The sequence below is a fragment of the Mchenga conophoros genome, linkage group LG20, assembly GCF_057382185.1.
Source record: "Mchenga conophoros isolate Kocher_MC1m ecotype Shallow Benthic linkage group LG20, M_conophoros_male_GT1.1, whole genome shotgun sequence".
Classification (NCBI taxonomy): domain Eukaryota; kingdom Metazoa; phylum Chordata; class Actinopteri; order Cichliformes; family Cichlidae; genus Mchenga; species Mchenga conophoros.
In genome coordinates this window covers 23,374,325-23,389,628 of record NC_140545.1, presented here as the reverse complement: position 1 = coordinate 23,389,628, position 15,304 = coordinate 23,374,325, and the positions used below count along the sequence as shown (strand labels likewise).

The following is a 15,304-nucleotide window of genomic DNA, read 5'->3' as shown; positions in this document are numbered from 1 at the left end:
CACTGACCTTGCAAAAATGCCTCCACCACTTGTGTCAGCTAACAGAACATATTTGGTAATTGTAGATATATTTTTATATATTTTTGTTGTTGTGTGGTTTGAGGGGGCGACCATGTCTGCTTGCCTTTCTGTAAATAGCCGCTTCAATCACAAAAGGTATCTAAATCAAGGTGTGTGTTGTGTGCGCACACAGACAAGTGAGCAAAAAATCTTAAATTGTCCCTTTAGACATTTTGTGGTGATTAGCCTGTTGCAAAAACCCATAATCTATTCCAATGTATTTAAGTGAACCTATAAAAGTTGCCCAAGATACAGTTACAAATACATATACTCACAGACACACAGATGCAATACAATACAATGCAATTCTATCTATTCTATTCTATTCTATATTATATAATATATTATAATACATAATATAATATCATAGACTAATTATGTTTTTAAATGTGATTTTACGTGGTTTTTAGTTGGGTTTCTTTTCTTTTCTTTTCTAGCATCATTATAGGTTCTCAAGCAAGCGGGTACTGTTAGTCAAGGTGAAAACTGTACACACCCATACAGATACAGATAAAGATTACGATTACCTCATGGCTAGACGTATACAGCTGATTTATAAAGATATCCCTCCCACCGGTATCTCTCTGCCAAAGCTCACATTGGCATGCAGCTGAGTTTCTACTCAAGTGCATTCAAGTAGTAGTCTGCAACGAATTCACTTCAAAACTAGCCGTTCTGTGGATATAAAATGGAACTAATACACCCAATTCTACTTTTGATTCTGGTAAGGCTTAAGTATGTAAAACTACATGTAATCTTTTATTACTTCTGCCATAAATTTCAACACAAATATTTTAAAAATATGTCTAATTGTTTTACTAATTGTGTTTATGACGATTATGTCTGTCAACATTATACTGAGTTATAGCCAGTGTTTAAAGATTAAAAATCTGCTAAGAATATAATATAATATATAATATATATGATACTCATAAATATGCTGTGCTGCACATTTACTGCAAGAAATCTTTCCAGTGTGATCTTTTGCAGTGTTGGGGAGTCCACAGATCATCTTCACAACTTTTGCTGCGTCAAAAAAGAAACTGGATCATTAATTCCTTTACTATTGATGAAGGTTATCAGGGACCTTTCCCATATTCACTGGGCAAAGTGAGTGTATGCCTTAAAATGTAACACATATCATGAAATAAGGAAAGATAATTCCAAAATTCACTGCTCGTGTGTCTTATGTTTGATACAGATTGAGGTTGAGAAGGACCTCGTTCTTTTTATGATACAAGGAGAAGGTGTCGATGAGGAACCAACGCAAGTGTTAGAAATCAATTCATATACAGGAGAAATAAAGGTCCTCCGTTCGGTGGACTACGAACAATATAAAACTCTTAAGGTAAGAAGAAATTTTAAAAAAAATATCTAAATGGAAAGTAAAAGCTATGCATGGAGTGAGGTTTGATTATTTCATCTTTCCATTGCAGCTTAAATTTAAAGCACTTGACAGAGAAAAACATGAAATAGAGACACAGCTCGGGATTTATATAGAGATTTTGGACACAAACGACAACCCTCCAAAATTTCTGTTTGAAAAGTACACTTTCACCATAAAAGAGTCAACATCACAGGGTAATTTTCTCATTTGGAAAGAAATATTATTTAAATTACTAATGCTACGGTGTCAAAATTATGTTTTTGTGACAGTGAATCTAAACAAAATAATCATTATTTCCTTTTGATACTAACAGGCACTGAAGTGGGTAGAATTCAAGCAACAGATCAAGACATAAGTGAGATATATAACAAAGTTGACCTTAACATAGTTTCAGTCAAACCTAAACCTAAGGATCTTGAGTTCTACTTCAAAGAGATCGATGAGACAGGCATTGGAGTCATTTCTTTTAAAGGATGTCTGGACCATGAGGTGAGAGAAATTACTGCTTGAAAAATTAAAACTTTCCATTTTAATCTTTCAACATGAATCTCCTCAAATTTCAATAGTACAACTAAATTCAATATTTTTGACATCCATTCAAGATGAGCAAAATTTTATTTTTCTCCATCAGACAGCTGAGAAATACACCATTATAGTGGAGGCCAAAGACAATGGAGAAAAACCGCTATCCACCTCCTGCACCATCATAATCAATATAGAAGATGGAAATAATCACCTTCCTGTCATCACACAGCAAACAGTTAGCAGTTACTTATTTCAGTCACAATAATTTATTCAATGAAAATCATTTCCTATTTTACATCTTCCTCTTTTGTGACCCAAGGGCCCAGAAAAAGTGAAAGAAGGACAGACAAATGTTCTTGTTTCACGTATACAAGTTCATGATGAAGACACCAGAGGAACCCCAGCATGGAGAGCCAAATATACAATCCAAGGAGACACAAACAACAACTTTAGAATAACTACAGATCCTGAGACAAACGATGGACTACTCCATGTGGAAAAGGTATTTTTGTGATTATGTTTACAGTAGACTAAACTTTCCAATCTAAGTAGTTCAAAACAGTCTCTGTGGTAAAAACCCTGTTGCATTTTTTAAATTAACCAACATAAGCTCTTTTTTATCTTCAAAAATTAGTATATAAAACACAGAAAAATATGAAAGAGATTTTCCTGGCCTGGCTTTTTATAGCAGATAACCTTAAAAATAATTTGAAGTAGAACAAAAATGGAAGAAAACCATGACTCAGCATATGAACATACCTGATGCTGCTAAAGTGAAGCAGAACAAAATTACAGTGGTTTTATTAGACACAGCTAAGCGTTTTGCAATTTCGCATAAGTTTAAAAAGTTTATATTTATTCAGTATTGAACAGCAGAAATGAGACTTTGTTGTCAGAAGTCATTTATATAAGAAAAAGCAGTGACCAACAGTGCTGTAAACAACAGTAGACTGCTTGGAAATAAGCAAGCAAATCATGCAGAAAACAGATTTGAGATGGGGAAACTGTTCTTGAAGTGCACTGAGAGAGAGAGAGCTGTGCAGGAAGTGTGATTTTATCATAGTGGAAGCAAAACAGCAAAAGTAAGAGGGAATTCATGACGATGTTTATGTAAAGTGAAATGTGAAGCGGCGAAGCATAGTTTTGATCTTCTTTTGCTGCTGGTTCAGTCTATTTTGGTTGGAGAGGGACAAAACCTACAGCTTTACAATCTAGTGCAAAAAAAGACAAAAACACAAAGCGCAGCCCCGACCTATCAGAATCTGTGAGCTGTCGACTTTCAGCACTGACTGTTTATGTGAAAGAAAGCCGAAATCTCACTCACTGTGATGCATCGGGTCCGCGCTCTGTGCGAGAGTCTTTTTGTGGAATCCATTTACCTGCTTTCATTTACTGTTTTAGCTGTTTTGTGGTTGCTGAAATAGTTTTGTGAGATTCTGGCATTTCTGGCAAAGTACATTTATATTTAAAAATCGATTCGGGATTTTAACAAATCGATATGGCTTTATTCAAGCTAAAAGCAATTTTAATCGGGTAGCAAACAGTTTTAACCAAAGCTATGATTTAAAAAGCCCTGGAAAAATATGATAAGTTATTGTTGGGTCTGCGCTTCCACAGGCCCCGCTGGTTTAGAAACCTATTCCCGTTAACGTCAAGCAAGGAAGCAAGATGAACAGCTTTTACTTGCTAGCAAGGGAGACTGGCGGTGGGAGCTGAACACTCCTCACCTGTCTCCTAGCCAGAATCAAATAAACAGCCTTCCTCGCAGCCTTTTATTTCCATGATTTACAAATTTAAGTAACACAATGACAACATTTAACAATTTGACTCCAACAGTTATGCTCTTTTACAGGCTTTAAACTATGAAGATGGTGCTCTGAAGAATATAACTATCACTGTAGAGAATGAGATCCCCTATTATTCATGCAAAGTGGAAAAACGCAGCTCCATTGGTCTTTGGAAAGTAGTTACCATATCTGGTTCCGCTGCTACTGGGTCTGCAATGAGCTTCGTGGCTGGAACAGTTGCATCCAGCCGTCAAGTGATCGTGGCTGTTGAGGATGTCAATGAGCCTCCAGTTTTTGACAAGACTTCCATAGAAACTGTGGTCACTGAGAATGTTAAGGAAGGCCAATACCTGGCAACACTCACAGCTAAAGACCCTGATGTTGCCAACAAAAACACATTTAAGTAAGTCTTGACAACTATACAACTACATGTCACTTCTACAAGACAAAAACATACAGCATTACTACATCAGTAGACACTTTGAAAATGACTAACAAACCATTTCAGATACATTATAGGACACGATCCAGCTGGTTGGATTAAAGTGGACCCTGACACTGGAAACATAACAACATCAAAGCCCTTGGATCGAGAGTCAGAGTTTGTTAAAGACAACATTTATGTAGTCACAATATGTGCTGTTGACGATGGTATGAATCGACAAGTATTTACATATTTGGCCAATTATTCATTTACATTTCCTCATTACATTTCTAAACAAGTTGCAATACTTTTTCATCACCAGGGAAACCACAAATGACAAGCACTGCAACTCTTAGTATCTATGTTAGAGATGACAATGATCATACTCCATACCTGGTTGTAAGCACAATTGAAATGTGCCAATCTGACGGACAATCCTTTGCCAACATCACAGCCTTGGACTCAGATGTTGAGCCCTACAGTGGCCCTTTCACCTTCAAGCTCCATGGAGATGTTGAGGGCAAGTGGAAGATTGACCCTGTCACTGGTAAGCTTTAGAGTCTGCAGATAGTCAACCTTATATTACTCACAAAAACAATGTCACTTGTATTAAATATACTTCTAAGCCTCCTTTATATAAAAGTATAAGTAGTATATACATAGACTGCCACAATGACTGTTATACATCTGATTATGTATTCATTTTGGACACACAGGTTATTCAGTCAACTTGGTTAAAGAGCCTACAGTTCATTCCAATCACCATGAGCTGTCGCTAGAAGTTTCTGACCAACAGGGGAAATCAGCTTTCCACAACCTGTCAGTTACTGTTTGCAGCTGCTTAGACTCAGAAACCCCAAACTGTCATGTGAGGACATCTGGCACCACACTAGGAGCAGGGGGAGTGGGAATGATTTTTTTGGCCATGCTGCTGATCACAGGTTGGACACATGTTTCAAATATTTCCATCATTATAAATAAGATATCCTCATTTATATTTGTTGTTGTTATTTAAAAACGATTAAAATGTAATAATAAAAAAGGTCTAACAATAAGAAATAACTTTGACTTTAATAATAAGCTTTGGACTTTTTCAGGAAAAAAATGTAAATGAGTTTTCGATGGGTGTTTTTCAGTTAGATTTAAGTACTTATTTTTATACTTGTTAAGATTTTGAAAAACAGTTTTTTTTTTTAATATTTATTTAAAGTAAAAATAACAGAATTATAACAGCAATAAACATCTAGCATGTTTTGTATGTCATATATTTGTGTGTGTGGTCTTTATGCTCCAGGTTTGCTACTTTTGGCTCTTCTGATGTCCTGCAAAAAACAGATCTTGGAAATCAAAGAGGATTTATCTTCTGAACAACAACTGATGAAGTCTAACACTGAGAATCCAGGAACAGACTGTTCGGTAAATACATTTATCATAAATCACACTTACACACACACTCAAATGCTCACACACACAGATATTTGTTGGTTTTTAAATTAAAGATTCATTTTGCCTGACTTTTTAAAAGTAATTATCCCTACTTCAGCAATTGTAATGACTGAAATTATGTAAACATAACTTCTCGTTTTTGGTATAAAAACCTTAAAACATCATTACTTTGTCAAGGTGGCCATTGTGAATCAGAATGGAAATGCGATGCAAGAAATATCTCAAGTTAAAACTGTGAAAATGAGTCCAGTAAGTGCTACAAAATATATATTATTGTAATAACTAGTTTGTAAAGAGTATTTTTGTAATATACCATGCATTGTGAGAAATATTTGATGTTTTTCAGGCGTTTCTTCTAAATGACTCAGAAACCAGCACAGAATTCCTCAAGTATCAAAAAGAAAGCTCGGTGGCACAACCTTTCATTCGTGGAAGCTTTATGCACATGGTACAGATATTATGATTACTGTTGTTTTATTTGTTATTATCACTAAGTAAACCTGTGATACTTAAACAGGTAGAAGTTAAGAATTTTGCTCATCATAATTTTCTGTTCATGAAATTTATCAAATCTCAGAAGTATTTAAATGCTTGATTTTTCAGTCACAGCGGGGATCAAACGTGGGAATGGGATATCACCAGGGACAATCTGTGAGTGGGGTATGTAATATTTCTTTTCATATGAAACCTTCTGAAAGTGCTGGACCACCTTTTCTGTCAGAACTGACTTAATTCTACAAGAAACCAGCATGAAATGATTTGAGATTTGTGACATGGTGCCTTATTTTGCTGGAAGCAGCCATCCAAATTTGGGTACACTGTGGTCATAAAGGGACAGACGTGGTCAGCAGTAATACTCAGGTAGGCTGTGGCATTTAAATGATGTTGACTTTGTCCTAAGGGGTCCAAAGTATACCAAGAAAATATCGCCCACGCCATTACATCACCCCCACCTGATTGAATCATTTCTATAAGGATGGATGAACCTGTGCTTAGATGTTGTTTATGCAACTGTTCCTATCATATACTTCACAACAGAAGCCAATACATCCAATGTTCTCTTGTCTGTTTTTGGTGAGCCTATGTAAAACATAGCCTCAGTTTCCTGTTTTTAGTTGACAAGAGTGACAGTGTGGTCATCTGCTGCTGCTGTAGCCCATTTGCTTCACAGTTGAGATGTAGGGTTAGTCCCCTGCTCTTTCAAGAAACTGTTTAGCCTTAGAACAAAAAACGAAGTCTTTATTTCTTTCAGGTTTTGGTCCTTTTTTTATGAGATTGATTGAAAACTAAAAAAGCACAGAACAATCTGCTGGCCTTGCTTTTTTACATTGTATGTTATCATAGACTTTAGCAAATGGATTCTTATTGAAATCATTTGTGCCAGGAAACAATGTCATGGTTTGATGTGTTTGTTTTGCGGTTTTTTTCTTCAGCTAATGAATGAAGCAGTACATGGAGGATCACAAATGAACTCACTAACCTCACAGTACCGGGGGGAAGGATCAGGGTCAGCATTTATTCGTGGAACCATCATGCGGAAGGTACTGAGATTATTATTAGTATTAGTATAATTAGTAGTAGTAGTAGTATTGAGTACATCTGTTTGACGAAGTGGTTGTTAAGGATTTTGCTGGTTCTTGACATTTTGCTTTTCTGTGAAGTTTCAAAAGTATTAACCAGTTAATGCTTGATTTTTCCAGTCACTGGGAGCAATATCAAATAGTGGAATGAAACATCTCCAGTGGCAATCCAGGCATGGGGTAAAGCAACATGAGTCCTTTTGATGTTAAATTTTCCAGAACTATTTTATAATTTCCACTCACCAGCCACTTTGTTAGTTACACCTTGCAAGTACCCTTTTGTCGTCATAATGGGATGTATTCAACAAGGTGCTAGAAGTATACCTCAGAAATGTTGGTTCCTATTGATATGATAGTGTTTAACAAATTTTGCAGAAGTGCAAATCTCCAATTCCACCACATCCCATAGATGCTCTGCTGGATTGAGATCTGGAGACTGTGAATTAAAGTATGCCATTTGAGTATAGCGAAGTCATTGTTATGTTCAAGAAACCAGTTTTGGTGTTGCACATTATTTTACTGGAAGGAGCCATCAGAAGACTGTAGCCCATTGGTTTCAGGTTTCCCTGTTTCCATTAAGAGATGCACTTCTGCCTACCCTGGGAGGATCGAGTAGTTTTTACTGTTGCCATCCTAGCAACTCAAAGCTGTTCACCCGTCTCCCCATCACCCCTCTGCCAGTAACACTGAGTTGATGGAATGTGGTTGGCTAATTAGAAATGTGCATTAATGAGCAGTTGAACAGTTATTCCTAATGAAGTGGCTGTTGCATGCAATTCCTACTATGGAACAAATTTTGTTGTTAACAGGTATTGTCGATGTAACAACAGCCGCATATTACAGGATAGATAATAAAGATGAATATTGGCATTATTACATAATTGGAGATGATTATATACACATAATCCTGCTGCCAAATACTCATTAAAACACTGAATAACTGATAAAAATCCTTAATTCAAGTCAAAGACGGGAACACAGTTTTGTCGGGACAGAGAGCAGCCACTGTGTGTGCATATTATTATGCAAGTAGTATGCAAGTAGCATAATATATGCTACTTGGTTTAACTTGTGTAATGTGTTCTTCTTTAGTCCCTTGCTCTTTTATTTTTAAAAGGTTTTAAACACAGAAAAGTACAGTATCAACTGACAGCCTTGCTCTAACATGATCCAAGTATGATAGGCTTGGAGGACAAGCCTAATCATAATTAAAATGATTTCAACCATGAAATGCTGTCATTCTTTGACATTTGTTTGTTTGGTTTCTTTTCAGCTGATAGATGAAGCCGTACGTGGAGCATCACAAACCGGGTCAATAATCTCAGCTTTTCAAAGGGAAAGCTCAATGGCACAAGGTTTTACTCGTGGAAGCTTTATGCGCATGGTACAGAGATTTTTCTTATAAAACTTGTACTTACTCTTGTTATCATTAAGTACATGTGTCATATTTAAATAGTCCGGTGTTAAGAATTTTGCTTAACTATTTAAATGCTTGATTTTTTCAGTCACTCGGAGGATCATCCAACAAAGGAACGGCACATCTGCAGGTTCAATCTAAGCATGGGGTAAAGCAACATTTTCTACAGTTTTGTCATTTATGGTCAACTACAAAGTCTTGTCTTACCTTAATTCCTATTTAAATTCTAATATAATAATATTTCAAAAAAGAAAATTCATACAACTTCCTGTTTCTACTTTTTAAGATTTATATGGGACTAGACCAACGAAACCAGCTACTAAATGAGGTAATACCAAAAAGGATAAATGCTCTCCAGGAACAAGGAAAGGAACTGGGCAATTATCTGCCTCGTGTATATAATGAGGAGGGAGACACAGAGCATAACTTTGAGCTTGATTCAATCTCCATTGCTGATGTTTCCTTTGACCCTGAAATGGATCTGTGTGACAAGTTCACTACTCTGGCCTCAGTCTGCATGCCTAGTGATGTCACCACAATACAGAAAATCCAAACAGCAACTCTTGTCCAAGAGGAAAGCCATGAACTAAACTGGCAGAAACTCACATTAAATGAGGTTTACATTTCACAATAAAGTCACCAGACCTCAAGTATAAGGTACAATATGAAAAGTCATAAATATTTATTCAGTTGTCTGGGAGCATGGTATGGTAAGATGCAGTGTCATGTCATAATGTTTACAATAAAGACTGGGTAATGCAAAAACTAATGCAGAGGGGTGAATATGGTATTTATCAAATCTGCTTATTTGCACTTTGGGAAACATACGATCAATTGTACTAAGAGGGTAATGCTTTCTACTTTCGTTTGGGTTATCTTGAGCTTCTGTTCTCAAAAGTGTTTTTTAAGGTCACTTTTTTATCTTTTTCTATTGCGAAATAATATATTTCAAGCGTGTGAACTGTTTTCTTTGTCCATTAGAGACAGAGTTAAGCTTGAATGCATGAATCTTAAAGGCATGCAGGTGTGTCTTGTGCAAGTAAAAGCTTTCTCCAGAATAAATGATGACTGCCGCTGTAATGTAATTCCACGGTATTTCCATTTTGGCACGACAAACTTGTCAAACTTGTTCTCATTTTGTTGTTTAGACTCCACGTTATCAAAAGGTGCTGGCGTGGGCGTGCTCTCGGATATCTGTGGTTGTATGGGTGTTTTCATGTTTGTACATGCAGGACAGTAAGTCTGCTGACTGCTTCGGTGAGGAGGATGGTCGGCCTTCTCCCACACTGTCTGAGCATCTGGGTGCATCTAATAAACTAGTTAATATGCTTCTAAGGATCATTGTAACCATGTTTTATGTGCATCAAATGTTTGTATAGTGGTAATACTAATAAACGTGTTAATCTGAACCTCTCAAACAAGATTCTCACTATAGAACTATCACTATCATGTTTATTAATCTAATTCTTGTGAAACACTGACTCCTTGTGGTTTTACAAAGAAATTGTTATATTTGTATTTGTGCCTAGTTATATTAAGCCATATTCATACAGTAAAAATACTTCTGAACACTCATACCAGCAAAGGTAATGTTGGGAAGTGCATTAAAATTATATTTACTAAACTTAGTAAATATCTAATGACTTACTCACATTTCATTAATGTCTAAATCTGTCAGAAACTTCTACACAAGCCTGACTGAATTAGTTTTTCATTCTAAATGGCATTCTTGTAAGCTTTGTCATTGCACATTTTTCTCACTAATTAAAAAACATCCAAAGATGAGTAAAATAACTCTCAGGTTTCTTATCAAAGCTTTAGATTTGTCAGATAGGTTAAAGTCAAAATCCTAAACTTTTCTGTAGACAAAGCTTTATTTATTTGGGGTGACATATTCGATGCCAAAATGTGCTTTTAGTAAAGATTAGTCTATTGCAACAGATGGAAATCTGAACATAAAAGAGATAAAAACAACTGTAAGTAAAAAGGAAGCAGTCTCAAAGCAGTCAACTTCTATTGCTCCACTTGTTCAGAAAAATACTGATAATAAATCATAATAAGTCCATCAACTAAAGCTTGGCCAAAAAAGGGTCACGCAACAGGACAATGGTTCCAAGTACACCAGAAAATCTACAACAGAATAGCTAAAAAAAACTAACGAATCACGTTGTGGTAGGACTTTACAAAAACTCTGCATAAATAAAAACCTGCAAACCTTATAAAACAGAACCAACGACATGGGACAAAATTCCTCCACAACCATTTTAGACTTCAGTTTGTTGCCGGTGGGTCTACAAACTATGGAATCATGGCTTGTAGTTCGTATTTCACATGATAGCATCTGATTTACTCATCAGCTTGGTTACGCCACTGATTATGGCATGTCTCAACTTCCATAATCATAAACCTTGGGGGGGGGGGGGGGGGGGGGGTTCATTTAGGAATACATATTCATTCCTAAGTTTAGTCTTTAGAAGAATCAACATAATTTATTAATTAACTCTTGTAAGGAATGGAATCAGCTTTCAAGAAAAATGTCTGAGGACAAGACAAGGAACACAAGAACAAATTTATGGTGGAAAGTGAGGTGAGAACCTCCTGTAAGGGTTCACACTGCACACTTAATAAAATCGTGCTGCTTTTGGCAACCTTGTCAACATTTTATTCACAAAAAGTAAATTACACATGCATCTTTAGATATGCATCTAATATCAGACTTGGGACAGTCAGTGCATCCAGAGTTTTCACTGCAGTTGTACAGGTCCCAAAAAGGTCAGAATCCCAGTTACCTTGACCACAAAATGAGGTGATGTAGGATTTTGAATTTCATACAAAAGGTGCAGCTACTAAAAATTTCAGATGAGTTTGCATTTCGGTGACCTTGACCTCCAGGTCAGAGGTCAGGTTTTCTGAAAATACTGTGAATGCAATATCTTGAGAACAAGACGACAAGGAGTTTGAAATTGATACCACAGTTGTATCTACTAGGAGGCTGAGGGGTAGCATTGGCACCCCCCAGCATGCCCACTGCAAGAATATGTGAGACAGAATTCTCTAAAACCACATCAACTTCAACAGGGAAGGCTGCAGTACAGTTCTGTGCAAAAGTCTTACATCACCACTGTTCTGCACACCTAACTGGCTGAAATATTATAAAGTTTATATCTAATTATTTCCTTGAGCTCACAATGACGTGCTGGAGAAATCATGTAAGATCCCTTAGCAAAAGTAACAATAGCATATTACATATAAAACTGTATTAATGCCAAACTGTACATAAATTCAATCAAATGAAAAAGTACTTACAGTGTTATGTGAATCAGTATTAATGATGCAGTTGTTTATGGTTGAGCTCATTTTAAATATTTCTGTTTAACCTCCAGTGCTACTTGATTGCTCCCATATCCACAAGGGGTCGCTACAGACTGTAGCAGCATGTTTTGATCCAACACATTTTAATGCTGGATGCCCTTCCTTATAAAAACCCAAAGAGGCCTAGCAAGCGAATCTGTAAATCACAACATTTTGGAGATACTGTTTAATCTCGGGTAGTGCATCATGTACTACATATATAATCATATGTTTGTGTTGGCTGTCCAGTAAGGACTACATCTCTCCAAATAAACAGCTGTTAATGAGCTCAAAAATACATTTTTCAAGCTTTGACTTAAAAGTTTATATCAGGTGTATTTATTTAAGAATGTATTTATAAAATGGAAAAAAAATCAGATGAATTAAAGCACTTTTCGCTTTTCGTTTTTTCGCCTGTCCCGTTTGGTGCTTTTGCCTTCAGAATTATTGTCTAAAGGCAAAGAAAGATACCCAACGGATTTACTTTACCAAATGGACCATCCCGGCTTGCCATATTGGTCTATTTGATTCACCTTTGATTTTATTGTTTATTTTATTTTATTTTCACTTGCTACACACATAACTACGGAAGAGGATTAGGGCCACTGGAAAAAAAAAAAGAATTCTGACTTTATTCTCAGAATTCTGAGATTAAAGTCAGAATTCTTTTTTTTTTTTTTCCAGTGGCCCTAATCCTCTTCCGTACAATTGTGACTGGTTTTGGTGGAAAAACTTAAAACACTATTACTATTTCTGAAGCAGGTGTCGGGAACCAAAAAGAGAACCAGATGCAAGAAATATCTCACGTTAAAACTGTCACAACGAATCCAGTAAGTGTTGCAAAATATATATTTTTGTAATAATACAATTTTTTAGCTGTTTTTTTTTTTTTTTTAATGAGTGGCTCTGAATTGCAGCCTGTCACAAATCATTCAACTGTGATGCATGGCCACTTAGAGGAGTATGACATGTGCGAAAATTAATTCCTGCAAAAGTCACAAAGTCCAAATAAAAATTGGCATTGGACACTTTTATTATCAACTATCACTACTGGACAAATTATAAAACTGTTCTTGTGATATTTTAGGTTGTATGTTCAACAAATCTTGTGAAAAGCCCAAAAGGAGCAGGCAGTTGCTATACAAGGTGCCATCATTGTAACATAAATCCAAATATAATGTGTCTTAATCGTCTGTGCCATTGAACTTATTTTTTACTATTACGAGTGACCGCAATTTACTTTGAGCTGATTACACACTTATCATCCTGTTAAAAAAACATTAAACCTGAAATAACACAAAACTGTCCTAAATACAGGTGCCAATCATGTAATTAGAATATCATCAAAAAGTTGATTTATTTCACTAATTCCATTCGAAAAGTGAGACTTGTATAATGGTTACATTCATTCCACACAGACTGATATATTTCAAGTGTTTATTTCTTTTAATTTTGATGACTATAACTGACAACTAATGAAAACCCCAAATTCAGTATCTCAAAAAAGTAGAATATTACTTAAGACCAATACAAAGAAAGGATTTTTAGAATTCTTGGCCAACTGAAAAGTATGAGCAAGTACAGCACGCAATACTTAGTTGGGGCTCCATCCATCCATCCATCTTCATCCGCTTTATCCGGGGCCGGGTCGCGGGGGCAGCAGCCTAAGCAAAGAGGCCCAGACCTCCCTCTCCCCAGCCACCTCCTCCAGCTTATCCGGGGGAATACCAAGGCGTTCCCAGGCCAGCCGAGAGATATAATCTCTCCAGCGTGTCCTGGGTCTGCCCCGGGGCCTCCTCCCGGTGGGACATGCCTGGAACACCTCACCCAGGAGGCGCCCAGGGGGCATCCTTGTCAGATGCCCGAACCACCTCAGCTGGCTCCTTTCGATGTGGAGCAGCAGCTGCTCTACTCTGAGCCCCTCCCGGATGGCCGAACTTCTCACCCTATCTCTAAGGGAGAGGCCAGCCACCCTTCGGAGGAAGCTCATTTCTGCCGTAGTTGGGGCTCCTTTTACCTGAATTACTGCAGCACTGCGGGATGGCATAGATTTGATCAGTCTGTGGCACAGGTGAGTTCGCTGGCCAATTAGGAACAGGGATACCATGGTCCCAGATACTGGTAGCTTTGGCACTGTGTGCAGGTGCCAAGTCCTGTTGGAAAATGAAATCTGCATCTCCATAATGTTGATCAGCAGCAGGAAGCATGAAGTGCTCTAAAACTTCCTGGTATATGGCTGTGTTGACTTTGGACCTCAGAAAACACAGTGGAGCAACACCAGCAGATGACATGGCAAGGGTTAGGGTTAAGGCGAGACCCTTCTGACACTGTCTGTTGTTCAACAGTGGCTTGACACAAGGAATGCGACAGCTGAATCCCATGTCTTGCATACATCTGTGCGTAGTGGTTCTTAAAGCACTGACTCCAGTTGCAGTCCACTCTTTGTGAATCTCCCCCACATTTTTGAAGGCGTTTTGTTTCACAGTCCTCTCGAGGGTGCAGTTATCCCTGTTGCTTGTACAGTTTTTTCGACCACATCTTTTCCTTCCCTTTGCCTCTCTATTAATGTGCTTGGACATAGCGCTCTGTGAACAGCCAGCCTCTTTTGCAATGACCTTTTGTGTCTTGCCCTCCTTGTGCAACGTGTCAATGGTTGTCTTTTGGACAACTGTCAAGTAAGCAGTCTTCCCCTTGATTGTGTAGCCTACGGAACTAGACTGAGAGACCATTTAAAGGTTTTTGCGGGTGTTTTGTGCACCTGTAGATGTTCATGCCTTTTTAATTTGTCATTTATTAAAATTATAAATATATATTTTAACTCAAAAGTACAGTTTTTAAATTTAATGTTGCTGAAACAACAAAGTAATAAAAAACATAAATCTATCTGATTGAGGAATCACTCATCTTTGGAAAAGAGAGTTTATTACAGAGAAATGGCTCTTTCCAAAATAAAAGCTATACTATACGCTTCTTCTGGGCAGCATATTAAACATATCAGGTCCCCATAAGGAGAATCATGTGCTAACGGCTGTCTAAATGACTCGGGTAAAGTTTGTACTGTCATGGTCCTGGGCCATGTTGGCCCAGTGTTCTTAGTTTTCTTGTATGTTTGTATTTTGTTCCTTGCTTAGGCCATGTTTTCTGAGTTGCCCTGTTGTGTTGTTCCCTAAGTGTTTTCCCTTCATGGCTTTTACCCCCTGTGTGCCCCTCTGTGTATCTGTGAGCCCTCGTCTCTCCTTATGTTTTATTCCATGTTTCCCCTGCCCATTATGTCTAAGTTCTCCCCGTGCTCTCTCTTCCCCCTGTGTGCCCTCTATGTATTTATGA

At 37.3% G+C, this 15,304-nt stretch overlaps 1 protein-coding gene across 1 annotated transcript; it reads left to right on the top strand.

The window, feature by feature from the left end:
- The first annotated feature begins 364 nt into the window (after positions 1-364).
- Positions 365-10,193, top strand: LOC146550818 (B-cadherin-like). The gene is made up of 20 exons (XM_085259402.1): positions 365-784; positions 1,036-1,170; positions 1,262-1,408; positions 1,497-1,641; positions 1,761-1,936; positions 2,079-2,207; positions 2,292-2,474; positions 3,825-4,162; positions 4,268-4,410; positions 4,506-4,730; positions 4,900-5,124; positions 5,478-5,599; positions 5,807-5,878; positions 5,976-6,077; positions 6,233-6,289; positions 7,063-7,170; positions 7,330-7,389; positions 8,483-8,593; positions 8,715-8,774; positions 8,913-10,193. Exons 1-20 carry the CDS (start codon positions 749-751, stop codon positions 9,258-9,260), a joined length of 2,922 nt encoding a protein of 973 aa, XP_085115528.1. The 5' UTR covers positions 365-748; the 3' UTR covers positions 9,261-10,193.
- The last annotated feature ends 5,111 nt before the right edge of the window (positions 10,194-15,304 follow it).

Excerpts from the sequence above, each read along its gene's own strand:
- LOC146550818 (XM_085259402.1), top strand. The coding sequence starts at position 749 with ATGGAACTAATACACCCAATTCTACTTTTGATTCTG. Across the intron at positions 785-1,035 it reads CAATTCTACTTTTGATTCTG|TGTGATCTTTTGCAGTGTTG; the intron begins GTAAGGCTTAAG and ends AAATCTTTCCAG. Across the intron at positions 4,411-4,505 it reads AATATGTGCTGTTGACGATG|GGAAACCACAAATGACAAGC; the intron begins GTATGAATCGAC and ends TTTCATCACCAG.